Source organism: Xiphophorus couchianus, chromosome 2 (genome assembly GCF_001444195.1).
Source record: "Xiphophorus couchianus chromosome 2, X_couchianus-1.0, whole genome shotgun sequence".
Classification (NCBI taxonomy): Eukaryota; Metazoa; Chordata; class Actinopteri; order Cyprinodontiformes; family Poeciliidae; genus Xiphophorus; species Xiphophorus couchianus.
In genome coordinates, this window is record NC_040229.1 from 6909229 (window position 1) to 6932517 (window position 23289).

The 23289-nt window shown below is 39.3% G+C and overlaps 1 protein-coding gene across 1 annotated transcript; it reads right to left on the minus strand.

Annotated features, from left to right (window-relative positions):
* Nucleotides 1–611: 611 nt before the first annotated feature.
* On the minus strand, nt 612–17197 carry slc7a5 (solute carrier family 7 member 5). The gene is made up of 10 exons (XM_028037920.1): nt 16211–17197; nt 12997–13122; nt 6262–6367; nt 5697–5741; nt 5488–5611; nt 4695–4798; nt 3392–3488; nt 3132–3281; nt 1959–2136; nt 612–1527 (listed from the first exon to the last, which is right to left on the minus strand). The coding sequence occupies exons 1-10, from the start codon at nt 16782–16784 to the stop codon at nt 1472–1474; spliced, it is 1560 nt and encodes a 519-aa protein (XP_027893721.1). The 5' UTR covers nt 16785–17197; the 3' UTR covers nt 612–1471.
* Nucleotides 17198–23289: the final 6092 nt, after the last annotated feature.

Genomic DNA, 23289 nt, shown 5'->3' on the forward strand with positions numbered 1-23289 from the left:
ATGGAGGACAAATCAGTGCAAAACTCTTTGTTTCTGTTATTGGTGAATGAAAGAAAAAGGGAAATGAAAGAGAGAGGGTGGTGGTTTGCAAAACATACAGTGACAAATGAATAAATAATAGGGCAGAATTTACATTTTAAATAAGAAAAAAAGTCAAATGAATGAATGAAAAGTCAAATGAATGAATGAAAAACTACATTGAAAAACCGTCAGAAAACAGAACTCCTGAATATTGCCTTAAAGCTGCAGTATGAAACCTTTATAAAAATTTGTTGAAACAGTTGTATGAGACAAATAATCTGTGAAAAACAAACAATCTGTTTTCTCTAACTAGAAACAACCAATCAGAGCCAGGAGGCAGGACCTGTTATGAATGCTAAGGCTAGTTAGCATGGCCACCGTTGATATGAGAAAAACAGTTTTCCTGAAACAGTAAGTTGTTTCTCCGCCATTAGGACATTTAGAAGCGCATTCACGAGGATGATTGACAGCGCTAACACCCGCCTCCTGGTTCTGATTGGTAGATTTTTTTGAGCGTGGTAAATTTCTTCAGACAGCGGCAGTAGCAAATGTATAAGGTGGAGGAAATTGATCTTTTCACATATTATCTGTCTCACATTAAACAATCAGGACATGGTCACAGTTTTATCAAACATGTAAAAAAACATTTTTTAAAAACAAAAGTTACGTACTGCAGCTATAAGGTCTGATTGCTTGGAAGGAAACCGTCACATATGCTGATGTTTATAGAGAACGAAAAATGTTCATATTGAACACCAAACACAGACGTGGTGCGCAAAGGCCTCCGTTTTACCAAAAACAACAAAAACAGAACAAAACTCGTAAAAAACGTTTGTCATTTTGAGAGAAAATACAAGATTTTATCGGCTCTGCCTGATAACACTGAGTGGTACTTAAACGGCCTGAAGCGGCGCCTCTTATGTGACCCCTGGTGACCCCAGTCCGACCTCACAGCTCACAAACCGAATGAGACGTGGGCTTTGAACGGAAAACACCTGAATCCTTCAGATGTAGAAAACGAAATAACCCACGAAACAGAAACCAACCGAAACCGCCTCTGTTAGGCCTCAGATGCACCATGAGAGGTCAGGAAAGGTCAGGAGAGGTCAGGAGAGGTCAGGAGCGCCACGGCAACCCAGGTTCAACACCAAATCCTCAGGCTCCGGAAAAACATTTAAATAACAGCTAAAAAAAATACAAACTTCATAAATCCAGTAAAAACACGTAAAACCAACAACGTCTGAATCACCATGGTAACATAAAAACAAGACAACGACGAAGACTTGGTCCTAATCAGCAGTCTGCACAACATGGGTGTGTGTGTGTGTGTGTGTATATTAGTCTGAGACAGAGCGGGGTTAGAGAAACGTCAGCTGAGGTCAAACTTCATCTTGTGTGATGTCAGAGGCCAAGTAAAAAATAGAAGAAGAAAAAAAAGGCAGATGGTCTTTTAGGACTCCTGAGGGACGACCTCCATGACCTTCTGACACCAGGCGGTGGTCGTTACTGCGAACACAACAAATCCAGAGTTTGTGTTACTGTCGGCCATTTTCTGCTCAGATTCAACCAGAAAATCTGCAGAAAAGTAACAAAAAACCTCCAAATAAAAGCAACATCCATATTTATTTAACTTTAATGTTTAATTTAACTCAATGCTGCAGGATTACTTTAGACTGAAATATTGAATAAAAATTAATTGTAAATAAATAAAATAGAAATAATCTAATGAGTGGATTTTGTTTAGTAAAAGAAACACATTTCCTAAACCTACTTCACTGATTTTATTTAGTCTTTATGTAACGTATCTTAAGAATATTTATACTGAAGTGTATGTTTGTTGGATTTTTTTATGATTCATGAACTTTTGCTTTGATTGGTCCTCCTGAGCTCCATCATCATCATCACTTCAGGAAATACAGATTCATAATTTCACTCACAGATGGCGCGGATCATCCACTTGGGTTTATTCTTCCACCGAACGCCGATGAAGTAGACGGGCAGTCCAGTGGCGATGATGCCGAAGCCGATGGCGCATTCCTTCGGCGTCTTCCAGAAAGACACGATGATGAGGAAGAGGCAGGCGAGGACGAAGCTCACCGGCAGCAGGATGTTCACCTGCAGCGGCGGAGACAGAAAGTCCGGTTTTCATGAAAACTGTTCAAATCTTTAACAGTAAAGTTGTTTTTTAGACCATATAGACCTGCTCAACGAAGCACGATAGGTCACCTTTAACGACCTTCACAGGTCAGAGATGAGTTCCTCTAACAGAAAACATTCCTGACTTCCTGCTCAGTTTCCGTGTCCCAGTTTATGAATGGGTGGAGATGATATTTACATAACGGATAAGGGAGAAAAAAATCCACAAACTGAAATATTTTTTCCATATTTATCCAGGTGTGTGAAACAATCCACCTCCTGACTTTTCCAGACTGTGTTGGAACCATGGCAACTGGACAAGTCCCAAACTCTTCAGGCGTGAAAACTGCCAGTTCCTAGAAAATCTGTGTCCTTAGAAGGAAATGTCCTTTAAAATAAGGAATGAATCACTTCATAATGATGAAATGGGAATAAAAACGCTGCAGGCTCAGGACGTTTTTGCTGCTGGTTTTAGAAGAGGACAACCCATCCTGTTGTCCGGTAATAAACGTCTGTCCATTAACGTCCGCTCGTTAATCAGCTGCGTCTCTCCTCACTTTGACTTTAAGGCAGATGAGCACCTGAGAGCAAACAGCTTCAATGATGCAAATTGTTTAGGAGATCTCACTTTCTGGGGGAAAATGTCAGCTTTAAATATTTTTTTCACGTGGTAAATTCAAAAACCCTCATTTTTCAGTAACTTCAGAGAGGCTGACTGCTGGGAAATATTTAGCAGAAACTAACCACCGACTCCCAGCATGCAGACACCAACAGCTACCCTGCAGATGATGAGCTTCCCGCTTCATTTCTGCTCTTTGTTCAGCGCCGAACCATTTGATTCGGCTCTGAATAGATCTTTGTTTGTGGGACAGAGAGGAAGGTTTTTGTGCTGCCAAAGTTAAAACAAAGTTTACGGGAGTCGGCGAGACACTGCGATCGCTCTGCCCCGTTCCTGTCGTTCTGCGTTAACTCGCCTTAATCGGCCGCTCCAGGTCGGGCTTCTTGTAGCGGAGCCACATCATTCCGACGATCGCCATGGCGATGCAGAGCCAGTTGAAAAAGCTGAAGAAGTTGATGACGGAGAAGATGTCGTTGGAGAAAGCGTAGAGCAACGTCATCAAACACTGGAGAGAGAAGAGCGCATCGCGTCGGTTATTCGGCCGGTCTAAACCTGACATGGATGTCATGTTTAACGTAAAAATTAAACTTAAAAAGAAAAACTACAATTACGCACCGTGAATATAAGTGAGGGCAGCGGCGTCAGCAGCGTGGGGTGGATCATGGACAGCAGGCTGGGCAGGTGACCCTCCCGCGACCCCACAAAGAATAACCTGAGAGGTTGGAGAAGATGAGCGAACCAAACCGATGGTAGTTATTCAAGCTGCATTTCCATGTCAAATGAACACAAATTTTTATCCTGTAGGGGTTGCAGCAATTTATCGGCCAGCAGATTTCCTTAATTTTGGAAGACCTGTGATTGGCCGATACCTACATGTGCAGCTGATTTCATCCCCTGATCTGATCTACCTCAGCAAAAGTATAAAAATCAAAAACAAAGATCGGCGATCAGCCAGAAAACTGCCATCGGTGCACCCCTAATATTCTGCTAATGTTGAACAAAAACACAATGTTTCCATTAAATAAGAAAACAAATTAAAATCACACCTGAATAAGATCGTTCATGTAACAAGTCATTAAAAATAATGGCGGTGACGGATATAGACAGCTCTCTCTCTCTCTCTCTCTCTCTCTATATATATATATATATATATATATATATATATATATATATATATATATATATATATAATCTGATTTTTAATCTGATCTGTATGGAGAATTGTTTACGGGGCTGGGATGAAGTTTTGTCTTCATCTTGTGGCCATATGCTGTGAGTGTGGATATAGTCCACCTCTGCTGTGTTTGTACTTTAAGTCCTGTTGTATTTTCATATCTTTGGTTTTTCTATATATATATATATATATATATATATATATATAAATGCAACAATGGCGCTAGCGCTCATCGTCTATCAGCCAATCAGAAGAGACGTCGGCGTCTTATTCAGGCGTTGGAGTAACAAGCCCCGCCTACTTGGGAGAAGTTATGTATGCAGCGTTTGGCGATTTAACGTTTTTGAAAGGCACATAACTTTTTATGAACTGTGATGATGTGAGAACTCTGGAGGACCACCAGCATGTTGTCCAAAAAACTAAAACAAACCATCATCATCTTCCTACTTCCTGTTGTTCTCTTTGGCGTTTCTGCCAGTAGTAACATCCAGTTGTTGATCAAATGACCTATGTGATGCAAAAAAGTCTTTCCATTGCAGTTTTGCAAAATACATCCATCTAAATACATCTGAAAAACTGCCTCATTCTAGCCCAAAAACTATTTTTAATCAAATTTTTTTTAGCTTTTTCTAAATGGGCGCATGTATTAAGCAAATTTATTTTCAGAATTTCAATTTGCACAATTTTATGATTAATGTAAAAGCAGCTTCAGAAGGCCTGGATCGTATAAAACTCGGGCGTTACCTGGATGATGTGAAGAGTGAACCGTTGACTGAACCGAAACACGACAGGCCCACAAACACGGGGATGATCCACGCCATGGGGCCCAGGTGGTAGTTCCCAAAGTCCTGCAGGAAACACGCGCAAAGACTTACAAACAATTTCCAGCACAATAATAAATCTGGTTCCATTAAGTAAGAAGGTGATGGAGGAAGTTCAGCACAAAACCAGAATGAGCGGCTATAATAATGGATCAGTTGGAAGCCAAATGGGAGAAACTGAAGTCACTCAGAGAGGAAGAAGCCATGACACCAGATGAACCAGTGAACCTTTTTTTTTGTCTTATCTTATGTTGTGAAGTGGATAGAGTTGGATCAGACTGTGTGCTACCTTTAAATCTGCCTGTTACACTGCGCACAGAAAACCTGGCATTTATGGTTTTAAATATTTTCATTTTTGATGTGAGAAACAACTAAATCAAATTGGAGATAAAAAATGAGAAAATTTCCACCAAACAAATTTCTGAAGTTTGAAAAGTTTAAATTTTGCTAGGAAAACAATCTGAAAAGTTCAAACGTCATGTTTTTTCTCAAATATCTGACATATTTTCTCAAATATGTCTGATATTTGACTACCAAGTATTTGATATTTTCTTGTTTTTTTTTCTAGAAAATTTTCTACTTCTGAAACTCCTGTTTGAAATTTACGTTTTGAGACTAATCTCAAAATTTGTAAGTATTTTTTCCTAGAAGATTTTTTAACTTGAAGAGCTCAAAAATGTCCTTGTTTTTTCAAGAAAACTGTGGTGTGAACTCACCACAGCGACAGCCTCAGAGCTGAGCATGTCTTCGGGAGAGATGGTGGTGAAGTAGGCCAGGTTGGTGAGAACATACACAGTGGTGACGATGGGCAGAGAGATGATGATGGCTCGAGGAAGGTTTCTGGACCACACACAGACACCAAACAGTCGATTACAACAGCTCACACTGCAGCCTCTCAATGCTGATAAAAACGACAACAACCTACTTGTAAGGCTCGATCATTTCTTCAGTGACAAAGTTCAAGTAGTTCCTGCAAACAAAAGACACAGAAGTTAAACTAAATGTTTTAGATAAGATTGTGAAAAGGTGACAATGCAGATTTCTACTGATCAGCCTGTTAGGACTGGAATTCACTCAATGATGGGTTTAGAGGAGAAAGAAGAAGATGCTGAATAATCAGAGACTCTGAAATGCTCCGTCAGGAAGGCAAACAAACTATGAACAATCAATGACTGAAAACAATGAGAGGTAGAAAAGCAATCTAAATCACCACGTAGTTACAGCTTGGTTGGTTGGACAAGAGTTGGTTAGTTGGTTGGGTTGGGTGGATGATTGGTTGGTTGGATGCATGAGGGATAAGTCCATTGGTTGGATGGATGAATGGTGGTTTGGCTTGTTGGATGGATGAATCCAACATCCAATCAATGGATGAATCATCAATTGCTCATCCATCAAGTAGATGAATGGATGAGTTAATTGGATGGATAGATGAATGAATGGATCTACACGCCTGTAATCTGTTCACATGGCTCAGGTAATTTTGGACTCACCAGCCACCGTAGGCAAAGAGTCCGCTGTAGAGCGCCAAGCCGATGTTACCAAACTCATAACTGGATCCTTTAAAAGAGTTTTCAGGAAGAAGTTCATCTGTTCCACCTGAAATAAAACAAAAAACAAAATAAACACATAACTCAGAGCAGAAAAAAGGAGAAAAAAGGCAAAACAGCAAATAAAATCAGGCTGTTTTGGTCCAAGCTGGAGGAAAAACAACAATGCTTCACCATAAATCTGCCCCATTTGAATGGACTAATTGCTAAGAAGAACAAAAACCAAACATTGGCATATGGAGCTTGTGAAATAGGATCCAAATCATCCAGTTGTTCAGACATGATAGGTCGAACTTTGAAGCATCTAAAACTCTCTGATTTTCAGGTTTCTGCTGGTTTGAGCGGCTCAGGGTCACATTCCTGTTCCCCTGGACGCACATTCTCAGACCTGGCGACGGTCGCTAAACCAACGGCTCCGGGCCGTGTTGGTTCAGCGAGGGTTAGCTGTAAGCCGGCGTGGGAAACTCTCCGCTGGGCTGGGCCGATGGTCTGGACGGCAGGAGGAAACCATCCATGTGTGGCAAACCGCTTAACGTTGCTAACAACCTCATGCCTGTGCAAGGTACGCCAACATTCCTCTGAGGTACAATTTGTAATTTTTCTACTTATTTGTACATTAAATTATGGAAATAATAGGGCCAATGAATAAGAATGCTGGAAATAAGAAGCTGTCCTAAAAAATTTATAAAGAAAAAGTGTTTTTATTTATTTGTTGAAACTGTATTTTGTGACATTAAAATGTAAAACATTATGCAGTACTTCAACATTTTGCAGAGCGTGTTTATTTCTAGATTTATCTGGTTGAATTCCCAGTGAGCATTTAAAAATATAGTAAAATCTTTTAAATTTGGTCAAAAAATTCAAAAGTTTTATTAAAGTTTTATTAAAATGAATCCAGTTGTGGAGCTAACAGATTAAAAATGTGTTGTGACTGGTTGTGCGTGGCAGTCGAGGTTGAAAATGACAATTCAGTGCAAATAAACAATCTGTTTTTCACAAAAATGAATTGAACTCCATTTCTCTATTTTCTACATGATAATTTCACACAGTGGAAAATGTCTTAGCACAACGCAGAAGGTAGCTAGCTAGCATTCATGACTTTCCTCTATCTGCTCTGTTCAGCCAATCAGCAACAAGGAAAATGAATGGCTGTAAAGGCCAAGCCAATAGCACTGTGCCTAGGTATATCAGCTTCCCAATCTGCTTTTTTGTTTGAAAAGTTTAGATATACTCTGTGAAAAATGTGCAAATAGTTTATAGTTATGATCCAGAGAACAACAAAAAGGCTGAGTTCGCTGTTTATCTTCATATTTATCACTAATTCCTCTCCCTTTAGAAATAAACTGATAAAAGACATCAGGCCCACTGAGTGCAACTTCTTCTTCTTCACAAAACAAACAAAAATGACGCGGCGTCAGATTTTAGCGGTTGTAGGATTTCTCCTCTAGTCCATTTCCTGCATTTGGAGCGGTCTCTGGTCCGCTTCCACCAAACCAAGACTGAAGGTTTGTAGGAGGAACAGAGTTCTGATTTTTTGGTCTGAATCCGAGTTTGATCAGTTACTCAAGCCTCCCTAAATGAACCGGACTTTCTAGGCAACGAACTGGAGTTCAATTAAAGCGGATTAAACAAGAAGATGATACATTTACCTTTTCTGGGTTAGGCTTTGTTAACAGACGGTGACTGTGTTTAATTTGTATTAAAGTATTAAATAGGTCAGCTCTGCTCTTAAGATGAAGATGAATGAAGTTTTCCTCCACATGTCAGTGCAGAGGGAAGGACCAACTCTGACTCAGTCAGAGTAAACACATTAAATTCATCTCAAAGAGTTCATGAATGAATCACTTCAACGTGTCGACAGTCACTTTTACCAAGAGGAAAACTTTATTTAACTGTTAGGTGAGACGGCAACATGCAGGAGGTTGAGGAAACCTTGCAGCTGTAATCAGGGTGTGATGTGAACCAACTCTGTCTGAGGAGAGGACTTAACCTCAATGTTTGTAGCAAACAGCATGGCCGGCCACCTGGTTAATCTGATTAATCTGGCCTCTTATCTGAGACGCCTCCCGAGTCACTCTCCTGTCAGTCAGCAAAAAGAAATCTGAAAGGTGAGGAAACCACATTCCTGATAGTGAGGCACTGAACTAAAAGTCTCAAAAGTGTGAAAAGAACCTGGAACTTGCAAAAAAAAAAAAAAAAGTAATAATGACATGACCTCAATATGAAGCTTCCCAGTACTTTACCATGTTTTAAAGGCTGCACTCCAACAGCCAATCAGGAGCCAGGGAGCTCGGCGCTTGTGTTTGCTGATCTAATTACAGCCAGCTTAGGTGTAATGATCGGAGATAAAAAATGATCGGAGGAGTCTGATCTAAACAGTCATTAGAAGGAGCGGGATGAGAGAGCAAACACCAGATCAGACGGGACTCTTAAAAAGACAAATCAGAGGAGTTAATCGTCACGCTCCAGGAAGAAACCTGAACAGGTTTCTGCACAACAGAGGTGGAGAGAGTTTCTGAAGCAGAGGCAGAGATTTCCTGCTTATCGCTCATCAAACCAGTTCCCACACAGGAACTCCTGGTCTGCTGCATTAGTTACATATATCTGGACAAGATCATGCTAAAGTGTGAATGTTTTTTGCTTTAAATTTATCTCCTCCAAAATTATTTAATTATTCACTTAGAGTTTTTTGTTGACCTCATTTGCAGTGGTATCAACACTTCTGCTAAACTGCTAATGTGCTAATATTGAAGCTAATATTTAGTTCAGCGTTTTTGCCAACTTTGAAAACGTTCAGCGCACTTAGCTTCCACTAGATACATTTTTCTGGATGAATTTCAAAGTACTAATTTACTTGGTTGTTTTATAAACAGTTGAATTCAGTTTGATAAGCGTTGAAGTTTTGGTTATTGACTTAAGAATTATTCAAGTAGATGTTTATGTTCATGCTCTTATTTTGAAGTGGGTTCTGTTTCCTCTCCTCACCTTCTGAGTAAACGAACAAATTAGGTTTACAGAATAAAACACTTAGATGAACAAACAAGCATGGCTGTTAAACAAATACATAAAAAATCACATCTATGAATTAGGGATCTACAGTTATCATAATTATAAAAATGTTGATTTATCATTACCTCCACAAATTCCAGTTAGTGATGTTTAAAACAACCAAAAACTATCCGTATTGTCTTGATTGTTAGTTTTGCCATATTCCACTTTGTTCAATGAGTTACACAACATGTAACTCACATCTGGGCCTGAAGGTCTAATTAGGTTTATCTTAAACATTATTAAATCACCTTCTTTTCCAGAGATAACAGAAATGGATATACTATCTTTTTTATAAGAGACATAAATACTTGTTGGATATTTTTCATTGATATTTGATGAATCAATGCTGCATTGGGTTCGGCTAAAACCTGCTTTCATAATGAACTCTGGACTCTCTGGCCCCATCAGATCTCCTCCTCACCTCCCTTCCTGCTGACCTCTCTTTGTTCTCCAAGACTGAACAGTTTCCACTCAGTGTGGAGCGCCCACCGGTCAGCTGATCCCATCTGTGACCTGTGACCTCCTACCTCCACGCAAACACATGTCGACTCTCATCACAGCTGCTAGGATTTCTACATTAAAGAGGACCTATTATGTAAAATTCACATTTTGCTTAAATTTGAGTCTCTGCTGTTTCTAAAAAAGTTCTTAAAAAAATACATCTTGTTTTTTTGGAAATAATTTTATGTTTTTTGGAAAACAAGCCGTTTCAAAATTGTTCTGAATATAACGTCACAAAGCCTGAGGCACAGGCAACCACAGTGGGGATCCAGCACTTTCTATGCAGAGCTATCAACAAATTATAAATCGTGCGCTAAAAGGAACTTTTTGTCCCCGTTTAGCAACAAAAAAGGGGACAAAAGCCAAATTTTGTACGTTTTTGTACTTCCATTTGGGTTTCCACTGCTTCTAAAAACAGCCAAAGAACTGAAAAAAAACATAAGGTAATTTGACAATAAATTAATATTTTTCACTGTCTGGAAAACAAGCTGTTTCAAAAACTTCCCGATTGATGAGTCAAGTACTGCGCTGTTACCTAGCAACCCAAGCAGACCTCCAGTCCATCTGCTCAGTTGGTTTAACCACAGTATGCACTGTGGAATTGCTGCTGCAAAAGTGTTTTGTTGTTGACTTACCATCCAGAAACCACTTTGTGCATTACTGTTGGTTGTGCATGAGGTTCCACTTCTGCTTTTCAAAGATGTACGGCTGTACAATTGCGCATTTATTTGCAGCCATTTTCCTGTGCGATTGTAATCGTTGAGTTGGGGGCGTGGCCAGCAGAAGGTTATTCGGATTTAAAGTGACAAAACAGCTCATTCTGAAAGGAGCTCAACATAGGAAGGACTGAGAAGACTTAAATCTCATTATCTAAGAATAATTATGCGCAAAAAAATGTAGTAAACATATTTTGTGAAGCCCATAATTTGATACCAACCTTTTCAAGGAAGGATAATAAGTCACCTTTAAGAAGTGCCAGGTCATGGTACGGCTGCAGTGATCGCTGATGAGTTTTATTTTCTTGCCAAAAAACGGTTCTGGTTCAGTTCTGTACTTTCAGAATCTTCCAGTTTTTATGACTGAAGCAGAAACTTGAGTTTCTTCTGCACAAACATGAAGTAACTGATATTTTCCAGCAAGAATTTGACAGAAACATACAGAACATTTCATCCAGAAGTCAGAACAAGCAGCTTCTGTGGTGAACTTTTGTTTTGTTTCACTCTAAACTTCAGTTTTTATCAGTTTGGTGTTGTAACTGTAAGGCAAGCAGCAGAAGCTCACAGCATGGCAACAGTTCAGAGAGGAATATTCGGGTCTCAGCTGCAGACACGTCAGAGATCGTCTCCAAGGCATCATTGTTTGAATTAATAAACGCTGCAGCCGAAAAGACAAAACAGACATCTGTGTTGTCTCTGTTTGGTTTCCCTGCAGGACTTGATAGTCGGCTTCCCTCGTCTCGAATTTCCTCCTGACAAGTTTGGTCTGACACGGCTGCTATCTTAATACGGCTCTGTTTGGTGCGTTCAAACAGGAAGTGAAGCAGCCATAAGAGACCGGCTGGCCTTGGCAGAGACCATCCACAAGAAGAAGTGGAGATTAAAGCCTGCAGTCATGATTTTCCTCACTGGAAAGGAAGCAGAAGGCTGGTATGCCCCCTCTGGCATTTAGGATCATAGCAGCTTCGTTTTGCTGACATAAACCTGTTGAACGTTCCTCTGGAAAGCATTGCGACATTTTGTAGACCCACTTCCTGTCTGAGTCATGCCAACACCGAGTCATTACAGGCTGAACTGGGCGGGATCTTGTCGTTTCTCGTATTCGGTATCAGAGTCTGAAACTGCCAGGTGTTCAGAAAAAACAGGATGTAGAGCTGCTGTAAACAATTACTCTGCTAATCAAGGTATCTAAAATTACTTCCATTCTGTAGTGGCTAATAAAACTAGTAAAACAAATATATGAAAGAGAGAATGCTTTTAAGTAAACAATTCAGACATTTTATTCCTCAAAATGCAATAAAGTTCAAACGTCTCCTTTGGTCTCAAGTATGGGGAAAGAAAATTAAAGTTCAAAAACAGATGAGAAATGTCACATAAGTTTTTTAAAATTAAAAAGAAACTGGCTTCTGTTTACATCCCAGGGAAAGTAATGGATTATCAAATAAAAGTTTCTAGACACCCTTACCGGCAAAATAACTTCTTGACATAGAAAGTGGTTCTACGGAAGCCCTGGAAGGCAAATTTTAAAGAATCATTTTCTAAGTCAGACTAAATTTTGTATTTCTGCAATTTAAAAAAATATATACAGTACAGACCAAAAGTTTGGACACATCTTCTCATTGGATTCAATTAGAAAGTGTGTCCAAACTTTTGGTCTGTACTGTATATATATTAAAGGTTTCAATTTATGTCTTTTTTTCCAAGGACATAGTTTTTCTGAAAAACTACCAAATAAATAAAAAAAACATAAATAAACTGACGTACAATATCTGAACAAATCAAGTATTTTTGATTGTACGATCATTGTATAATTTCTTAACCAAGCAATTTTTGTTCTGTCCTGAAACTAAGGCAAGAAAAAAATATTTGAGTTGCACTGGAAAAGTATTTCCTCAATACTTGCCTCAAGTATTTCCTCAAGTTACAGAACAAAGTATTACTTTGTTCTGTAACTTGAGGCACTACAGTCTTTATTTACACCACAGATTTTTATTAACAGCTTTACTGTTCATTAGTTTATTTACATCATTAGTTTATCTTTCTCACTTGCCTTTTTGGGAAAAAAAAACGTTCCTAAAAGAAAAAAAATAAACAAAAAGCTAAAATGTTTTAATATACGTCTTTAAAACTTACAGTAATGTGAGAAAAGAAAACGTAAACAAAGATAAACAAGTTATTTGCCTTTCAGGGCTTCCATAGATTCCTACTAATAAAGGGTTGGATTTTCCCAAAATGATTAAAGTTAGACGATGCGATAAAAGTTAATTTTTAGTAATAATTGCTAACTGCTGCAAACTGTCTTGTCAGTTTTGTCACAAATATTAAAAGATACTAAATAGTTTTTTGGAAAGGAAAGGAAAAGCCCACCGCACACAGGAAGTTGTGTGGATTAGCGTCTCGAGCGACGTACCTTGGCCGATCTTGACGAAGCCGATGATGATGATGAGGGTGAGCGCCAGGAGTTTGGCGGCAGCAAAGAAGTCCTGCACCCTGGTGGCCGCTTTCACGCTGTAGCAGTTCACGAAGGTCAGCAAAACTGCAGAGAAAGACGAGGCAATAAGATGGAGACAGAGGAGGTATTATAAAAAAAAACTGTTTTAAATTAATCCTAGTTAATTTAAGGGTTTGTGATTGATTAATCCCAGTTAATCTCATTTTAATCGAAAACTGCATATTGACAAAATATGGTTCGTTGTTGTGGTGTGAGTGCTCTGATATGGACCAAAAAACGAACTCTGTTCTGACTAAAAACCTAACTTCTGTCTTTTTAATGTGTGAACAAAGTTATTAATGTGTGATTTTAATTACTTTTCTTACTTAATGGAAACACTGCAATTACAAAAATGTGTTTTTTCACCGTTATTGAAATACTGACAACGTTTTGCATACATTTGTAATGAAAATGTGCAATTTTGTTCCCCAATCGAACCGATTCCATCATCAGGTCTGACAGTCTGATTGTTCTATCACACCTTAATGTGCTTCATGCTGTTTAACAGGAAGAATTTGAGCTAAAATTAGAGGTGGTTTTAAATAGAGAAAATGACAGATATCCTCCAGAGGCTGTTTAGGTGAAATAAGGTATGAAACAGAAAGCTTTAAGATGTGCTGGAGATGTTCATTGATTGATATCAGAGGTTGGTGCTACAACTGCAGTATTTCCTATGAAGAAAAAAAAGTTTTGCTCTACAGATATAGGAACATTTGTGCAACAGCGAATAGCTGCTGCAGTCCGTCTACATCCGCAGAGACGGAGTGTTCCTGAATTTCTCAGAAATGAGAAACATTTCTGTGGGAGAATAAAAACAACAAAAGAAGAAAAACTCTTTTCAGAAGCGCATGTACAGTGCTGGTACTCGACATCCCCTGAAGGGGCCCAAAAAGCCCATTAGAAGTGATTAACTGAAGCAGCAGGTCCATTCAAAGCTCCTAAATCAGGTCGGAGCCACAACAGAGGATGAGGCGGCACAATGAGGCTCTGTGGCAAACACAACAACACAAAGGGAAAGAGGTCGCATACAGTAACGGGCCGGATTGTTCTGGGTCCGCCAAAAAAAAAGAAACAGAAGCAGGTCAAACAGAGGAAGAATTAGTCCCGTCACGATAAATTCTGCTGGACGATAAATTGTCCCAGAAGTTATCACGATAAACGATAATATTGTGTTTTGAGACCATTTCTAAGTAATATTGTTGTAATGGCATAAAAATGCAAGAACACATTCTCATTAGAAACATTAGATTCTAATTTAACACTGGAATTTAATTTAACACCGTACTGGAAGACATCTTAAATATCCAAAATAAATTAAACAACAAATAAAATGAATTATGAAGTCTCTGTAAATAAAAAGGTCCAGTTGAGACCAAAGCACAAGACTGAGAATTTTTCTCATCCGATTTTTGGTAGAAAGAGAGAAAAGTTATAAATCATGCAAATAAAAATTATTCAGCTTGCTTTGAATTATCATGCGATTAATTAATTTATTGATTATTGCAACAGGTCTAGAACGAATGTGGACAAAAACAGACACACGGAGAAGAACGTGGGGGAAATGTCACTGAGCAATCCTTATGACACACACACACACGCACCGCCCCACATGCAGACACACACACACACACACACACACACACAGACACACACTTTGAGCCTCCAGGAGTTCAGCTCAGTCATGTGGTCTCAGTCAGGATTTAGCCTTCAGTCGGTCTGGAGATTAGGTACCAAACTGGCTCCTCATTTATATTAACACACAATCAGCATCATGTGCATTCACACAGAGATGGTGTGTGTGTGTGTGTGTGTGTGTGTGTGTGTGTGTGTGTTTGTGTGTGAGGCAGCTGATTTGTTAAAATGAAGTTTCCTGTCAATTCCCGAACAGAGAGAGGTGAAAACTGGACGAAGCAGATGATAATCCAGAGTTAATCTCATTAAGACTCAGGCACAAAGCAAACCGTGTTAAATGTTACCAGAACCTGAAGACAAAACAGAAACCTGAAGGCTTTAGTCAGGAGCAACGATTACAGAGGACCAATAACATTGATTGATTTAGTTTGATTATTTCAGCAGATATTGTGAAGCTGCAAAAGTCCAGTTTGGTTTCTATGATCATTTAATCATCCTTAGTTTGTTTGTATGTTTTATGGGAATTTTTAAAAAAATTTCTTTCAACAACAAAAAGAATCAAAATTTTAAAAAATGTTTAATTTGTTCATGTTTCAACAGTATTGCTAAAAACTGAGCCATCAACACTGTTTTTAATTTCTGCAATCTGTTTGTTTTCAAATAGAAGAAATATAAAATATGATTTAGAATTGTTGAAGTGATGTGTTATATTTGTGTAAATTGCATTAATTGATAAAACAAATAAATGTTTATTATTTTGTATAGAAGTACTTAAGGCATAAAGCATAATGTCACAACTTTTGTTTTATATATTCCAGGGAGTGCATGGAAGTAAAATCTATTTATATTCTTTAATGTTCATTTATTAAAATCCATTTATTCTCATATCTCCTACATAACCTTGAATGTTTGAAATAGTGAATTATCATCCATAAAGTGGGAAAGTTTGGATCTGTAGTTTGGAAAGGGGCACAATAAAAATATAATACATTTATAGCTGCAAGACGACTAGATACATGTGTCAAATAAAAATTTACCCAGCATTTTGCCTCAGTTATTTGAAATGCAGAACTGATATTTTATGCTTTTCATTTGTTTTCTTGCACTAAATGAAAGTTCACAACTAAATCAACTGTTTTCAATGGAATATAAAAACTTTTCTCTAATCATTTAACAAAATCATACCAGTTCTGTGTTTTGTTTTGGCTCAATGGTAGCCAGAATATTTAAAAACTAAATCATTTTTATTAAACTGTATTACCGTGTAGAAGAGGATAAATGAGCGTGTGACCATAACAGCAGCTGATGTAATAACGCGGCTCTTTTACACCTTTATCTTAGAGAAATGCGCGCGCAGAACAGTCTGTACAGTAGCGCACGTGCTACTGAACCTGTACAGGTGAGACAGGAACTGTATTTCAACCACAACCACCAACTCAACATCAGCCAAAGGTTGCATCACCCGAACCCGAAGTGGGCTCGGTTCTGCCAGGATACTCACGGATGCAGAGGCAGGCCACTAGCTTGGCCCCTTGCTCCGGTACCGGGCACACCGGGAAGATGGGCTTCAGCAGGTAGGTCGCGAACACGTAGGCAACGATGTACTGGGAGGAGGGTCGGATGATGAGCAGCTCGATCCAAAGCTTGAGGAACGCCAGCAGGGAGCCGTACACCTCCAGGATGTACGCGTAGTCCCCCCCGGACTTGCTGATGGTGGTTCCGAGCTCCGCGTAGCACAGCGCTCCCACCGTGGAGAACACCCCGCACACCGCCCACACGATCAGGGACAGACCCACCGAGCCCGCTTCCCGAAACACGCCGGTCGGCGTCACGAAGATGCCCGAGCCGATGATTGTGCCCACGATGATGGCCACGCCGTTCATCAGGGTGATGGTCCGCTTCAGGGCGACCCCGTCCTCCGCTGCCTCCGCCGGCAGGAGGCTGCTGGGGCTCCGGGCGTCGCTCACCGGGGTTTCGGCTGGACTGGAGCCGGCAGACAGCATCCTCTCGGTCACCTGCCGGTCCTCTTCCCGGCCTCCAGAGGAGTTGGAGTTTCTTTTCTTCACCGATGACATCTGCGGTTGCTTCCTCGTTCTTCTTCTTCTTCCGTGCAGCTGCCGCCTCTCCGCTGTCTGTCCCCCGCGATCCGGGACGGACTCTGACTGACGCTCAGGCCGGACTCAGACACGAGGAGTCCACGGTGTCTGAAAGTGTGTGTTAAAGCAGCGTGGTTTTCTGACTCAGTGTACAAAGAGATGGGGAACCAGACATAATGACCCTCCTCTAGCATCAGGGACGGCCCCCGACGAATAGGAGCGTTTGTCCTTTTCCGCCCTCTAGCGGTAGACATGAACAGTACTCCCATTTCCTCGGCATCCCTCAGTTTTTATGGGTCAAAAATACGATGGTTTGCGAGAAAAACAGAAATTCTGAGATTAATCTAAAAAAAATAAAAATAAATCAAGAAAAACCGTGGAAATTGTTGAGTTTCAAAGTTTCAAATTTGGGATTAAAAGCTTAATTTTTATTCTCAAATTATGAGATTAATCTCAGCAATTTTCTAGAAAAGACATGGAAATTTCTGAGATCCAAAAGTAAAAAAATGTGAGCAAAAACTCAGTGTATTTACATCTTTTAATGTCTAATACTAATTCTTATATTTTTCATCTAGGCTCAGATGAAAAATCAGCAAAACATGTTTTTTATCCGATTAGTTGTCAGAATAATCGGTTACTAAAGTAACCATCAGCTGCAGCCCTAATTATTTTTATCTATCCAGTCATCCTTTCATTTTTGGAGGGGGGCAGTTATCACACACCTGAGTGAAACGTACTTACTGATGTGCTTTGGACCATTGTTCTGCTGCATCACCTAAATGAGTTTGAGGCTACAAACCGATCCTGCTTCAGGATTTTCTTTTAGAGCAGAATTCATGGTTCCATCAGTTACAGTAAAGTCTCCATTGTTAAGTCTCACTCTTGCTGGTTAATGTCTGGTTTGGTTTTAGTTAAGTTGGGTGTGTCTCCATTACTAGTCTGTTCCTCGCTGTTGTGGGCAGGAATGTGAGCAGGCTGAGCGCGCAGGAGTCCGATGATGTTTGCAGCATCACTCAGCAAGAGAGAACCTCATGGTTGTGGTTTTGATGTACTTGAATAAACCCACAGGTCACATTTTATATTAAAGACAAATAGCCAAAAGTGGTAGCATGAAATCAAAGGAATTATCTGATCTCAGACAAAAGATTGTCTTAAGGCATAAATCTGGGGAAGGATCCAGAAACATTTCTGTTGCTCTGTCAGTCCTAGTGAATTCCATGACCTCCATCACTGGTCAATGGAGGAAGTCTGGGACTAGATGGCCGTCTAAACTGACCGGGAAAGAAGAGCTTTAGTCAGGGAGGAGACCAAGAACCTGATGGTTACTTTGTCAGAGCTCCATCATTGATCTGTGGAGAACCTTCCAGAAGGTCAGCCCTCTCCGCAGCAATCCACCAATCAGGCCTAGATGGTAGAGTGACCAGACCAAAGGCATTCCTTAATAAAAAGTAGCCACAGCTGCCCTGGGGTAGTCTGACAGAAGCAAGGCTGCCATATTGTGCCATCGACCCTTCTGACCAACACCAGCAAGGTGGGTGAGGAAGAACAGGACACAACAACAACGGCAGGCGGAGTGGGAATTGAGCCGACGACCCACCCACTGCAGGGCGAACACCTACCACCATCACCCCAAGTTAAGATGGTGGCATCATATTCAAAACGATTTAAGGCTGTAATTGAGCCAAAGGTTGATCAACAAAGTATTAACCAAAGCTGGGAATACTTGCATAATTCTACTGTCCAATTCTTGGTTTTCTATTTTTAGTAAATTTGCAAAAACTATTTTCCACATTGTCATTATAGGGTATTTGTGTATAAAATTTTAAGATATTAATTTAAAACAATTATGATTAAGTCTGTAACGTCAAACCTAGAAAAAGTTAATACTTTTCGAATCTCCTGTAGTTCTTGTTGAGGATTGGTTGTGTGTTAAGAGAAGCTGCAACACAATTGTTATTGTTTAGATCTATTGTAGTTCACAAACCTGCTTCAACCAACTCCAAAGCTTTAAACACCCTGCAAGGAAACCCTCCGAACCATCGATTGTTTGGTGGGACAGGGATTACATGTGACTGAATGTTTGCGTAAATTTTCTGCAGCCTACATGCAGATTCCCAGCAGGAAAATATGGAAACATTTGGCAGGACAAGACCTCTCCCACACCAACAGCCCACTGTTCTTTGTTTACACTCCCCCTCAGATCCGCAACATTGGACAGAAAAATCCTTTCACTCCTTTGAAGTGGGCAGTCAGATGAGGAGCTGGAATCTTCATACAGCATCACGTTACGTCAGTCCGGTCCCGTGAGAAGAATTTTACAATCAATGAATAACTTTGAGGTATTTTGTCCTCATTCATAAAGGCACCAGGAAACTCAACAACAGAACTGGAGGCAGCAGCTTCTGCCACTTAGTGGGAATCAGTTCGTTGACTTAATGTTACCAGTGACAGCTGGCTGTGCAGAGTAGGTATGAGTAAGCAACTAAATTCACCTGGAATACCAAAGACGGCTTTCTTTGCTAAAATCTGGGTGCAAAATTATTAATGTTCAAAAATTTCTCTCTGCGATCTAGAAGTTTCACACCCTCTCATCTGATTTTTACCCTGATGTCCCACTGCTAGACCCCAGACCGATGCACTCAGAAGGATCTGTGTTTTTAAAGAATCAGATTTCTGTTGTCTTGAGATGTTTTCATTGAGATGTAGGTCAGTCGGTTAGAAACACCCCATCTTCTCCTCTCTACTCGTTTTTTAGTGTTGGATCGGTAACTCAGGTCGCCATACCTCTGCAACATCAGATGCTGCTGAAGTAGAGCCGGTGGATGATCTCAGAAGCAAGTTTGACTATAAAACAAATAACAGATTTAATCATTTCCTTGATAGTTTTACTCTGTTAAAAAAAAATCTCACAGAACAACCAAACCTCATCATGATTTATAGTTGCTTAATTGTTTAATTTTCTGTTTAATAAACTGTAGCTCTAAAGAGCTCTAATTAATTTCTTCCATCTGTGGAAGACCACGGTACTCCAGACACCACCCAGTGGAGGTATTCTTTCATTGTCCGAAGTTCTAACCCAACCAACTCCCATCTCTGAGAGGTTAACACTTAAACAGTTATCCTTTCAACGGCCACAGAAATCCATAAACATGCCGAGTTTTACCCTGAACAAAATCTAAATGAATTTATTTAACTGGAGTAGAGGAATCCAGGAGCACCCTTCTTTTTCCTTGGCACTGATTGGCTGAAATCCCCAAGAGCAGAAATAAGGGAAACCAGGGATGCAAACTTCTGCAGTCTGACTAGGACTGGAGTCTTAGCACTGGAAACAGTGCTGAGACTGGTTTCCAGTGTCTACTTTCTGGAAACAGTGCTAAGACACAGTTTGTAGTGCAAATATCACCACTATTTGGTGTTTCTTTGGTTCAGCGGTGTCTCAACTATTTGGTTTCAATATTTCAGACACTTATTGTTAAGGCTACTCTTGCAACATAATAAGTTCCCAAAAATAAAAAAATGCCAGAGTAGTTTTTAGGAGGAGATTTTCGACTCACTCAAAAATAAAAAGCACTTGCAGAGAGTTTTCTGGTTTCAAAATGTGTGTTTTCGTTACTAATAAACATAACAGAAATATTCTCCAAGTTGACTTTCATAAAATTTAAATATAAACGTTAACTGGTGGTAGAAAAATTGTTTCACTCCTTCACCAAACAATCAGATCAATCACAGCAGGAGGCTGACTGACTAGGAGGAGGGGCTAAGCAAAACAAACAAATAAATAAACAATAGATCTACCATTCACATAACCTTAGATCTGTAACATTAATAATTTAGCAAAACATAAATTAACCTACTTCTTAATAAGCTCCAACACTTATATATTTATATATATTTGATGTTTGAACTATTGAAATAAGCAGTTAAAAAGAGGGAGTCTTAGTTTTTCGCAGACTTTTGCTGTTCGCTGGCGAATGTCCTCACAAAACTCCCCAAATACTGAGGAGATCCTCCTGTGGATTAAATTTGATTCAAAGCTTCATTTTATTCCTGTGTTGAATCATTTCATGTCAGTGGTCTTACAGTAGAATGTTATAAGCTGCTTTTCTGTTACAAATTAGCGCAAACTTTGCCAATATTGCACTAATGTTGAAAAAATAATAGTTTCACAATTGCCATTAAATGAGAAACACAATTAAAATCATGTGTGAATAAGTTTGTTCACATGATGAGTCATTAAAATCATGCTGCACCATCATCCTCCAACTACTTCCTGTCATCTTTTTCTTCTTCTTCGTTTCTGCCAGTAGTAACATACGGTTATTGATCATACGATGCAAAAAAGTATTTCCATTGCAGTTTTGGGAAATAAACCAGCTTTGATACAACCAAGAAAAAAGTTCACCTCATCATAGCACCAAAGCCTTTTATCAAGCAATAGGAGCTTTTTCTAAATTGCTGTGTCTCCATTAAGCAAATTTATTTTCAAAATGTCAAATCGAGCATTTATATGGTGAATGGAAACACGGCTACTGTCCAGTCCAACCAGGACAGAAAAATGTTTTGGGCCTGAGGGAACTGCTGCACTCAGACAGACAGACAAGTTGGGATTGAACTGCAGACATGGATTAAGGTGGAATCCTGATGTCTGACCTGAATGAACGTCCCTCAGGTATTCAGAGATATACAAGTCCAATAAATGTTGAACATTTTGACCTCCTCTGAACGCAGGAAATTATCTGTCTGCAGCCTCCAGAGAGCTCCGACTGCTTTACCTCGTGGTCTCCATATTTCTTTCATGTTGCTTCGAGTCTCTGAATCCTCATGTGACAATCCTCACAAAACTCCAAGTCTGTGCTTGACAGATTAAAACTCTGCATGACAACATCTTTCCAAGAAAGCTCTCTGCTGTCTGAGTCGTCACATGGGCAGAGTCACTGTGGAGGCATCTGGCAGCTTTGGCATTAAGTCTGGATCATTTTATCTCTCTTCTTTGCCTGAACCTGAACAGCAGATCTTTATTCAGATTAGTCATCTACTAAATCAAGTTGCAAAAATCTGCAAGACGTGTTTCCATTTTTAAAATACTCAAATACCATCTGTCAGGAAGGAAGCCTCCCCATGGTTTCCGGCTATATTTTACATAACTGTGGTGTCACTGAAACAGCAGCAAATACTAAAAACTGTTGCATAATCAAAAATGTGGAGCCATGGTGTAAACAACTGTTCTTTCTGTCTGAATTAAGGCAAACCTCTTCATTTGTCCTGAAACCAGATTTAAATGTTTTGTTGCAGGTATGTATGAAAGAGAACAACTTTTTCCAGAACTTTTTAAAGGAAATAGAGTTTATAGAAAGTTTATGGTGGCACAGTGTCTGCTGCAGGTTATGATTTTTATGGAGGAAACAAAAATGGGCCTTTCAGTCACATTAAGTTTTATTTTCCAACTTCTAGAGTTTTTTTAGTCTATGATCTCTTGCAGATAAATACAAACCAAATCCAATTTATTTATTTTTTTGCCCATTAAGTATCCCAGGTCTGATATTTTTATGGAAATCTGAACGGTCCATTTCAAATCTTTTTACCCCTCAAATATCTAATTTTGTCACTTCCATATGTGGAACTAAATCAGATACGTATCCAATAGTTTTCAAAGTGTCTGCAGTCTGAATGGTCGAGTCGGATTTTATCCAACTTTTACATCATTGACGTGAGACGCATCGTAAGAAGCCAGATGTGATAAATCTGAACGCAAACAATGTCTGAAGCTTTCTTGTTTTTATCTTCCTTTGTCTTGTTATGATCTTATGACGACACGTTCGGCGCCTGTTGCTCAATAAATTTAAAATGAATTCACAGATGACGGTGGCCATTATTGCTTCCATAAACAGTGCGCTGCTGTGTGTCGTTCTTCTTCTGTGCAAGGGCTTATAAACTGTTCACATAGAAGTCTGATTCTATTTAGTTAGTAGCATTTTTCATAAAATTGAGCATCAAGATTTGATGTGTAAACAGACTAATTTCTTCTCCACTAAAACCTTTGACTCAGATTTGCGGAAAAACAATCAGATGATTAACTGCAACGTAAATATGATTATTCCTACTGTTAGCACCACATTAAAGCTAGAAAATAGGAGTTTCAGTAACTCTGCAGGCTTTTATTTCTTTTTGGAGCTGATATAAACACATTTTACAAAAGGTTTATGCAAAAGTACAGCTTCCATACATCATACTTTTTGACAGCCATTTATTCATATTTTACCATAAAAAAGAAATTAAACACCTTCTAATCATAACTCATATTCATTAAACACCTTCTAAAGACAACTCCAAGCATGCTCTCCATTGGACTGTTATAGAACAACAGAATATCTTCAGTCAGAGGTTGTTATACATACCGTTGTAGTACAGACTGCTACAGGATATCCTCCCTCCACACATCCATCAGTATCTACAACAAAAAAGTATATTATGAGTTCAAAATTGA

Coding starts and splice junctions, on each gene's coding strand:
- slc7a5 (XM_028037920.1), bottom strand. CDS start 16,784: ATGTCATCGGTGAAGAAAAGAAACTCCAACTCCTCTGGAGGCCGGGAA. Junction 6,368..12,996: donor CTTCGTCAAGATCGGCCAAG/GTACGTCGCTCG, acceptor GTTTTATTTCAG/GTGGAACAGATGAACTTCTT. Junction 3,282..3,391: donor TGCCCTCACTTATATTCACG/GTGCGTAATTGT, acceptor TTCTCTCTCCAG/TGTTTGATGACGTTGCTCTA.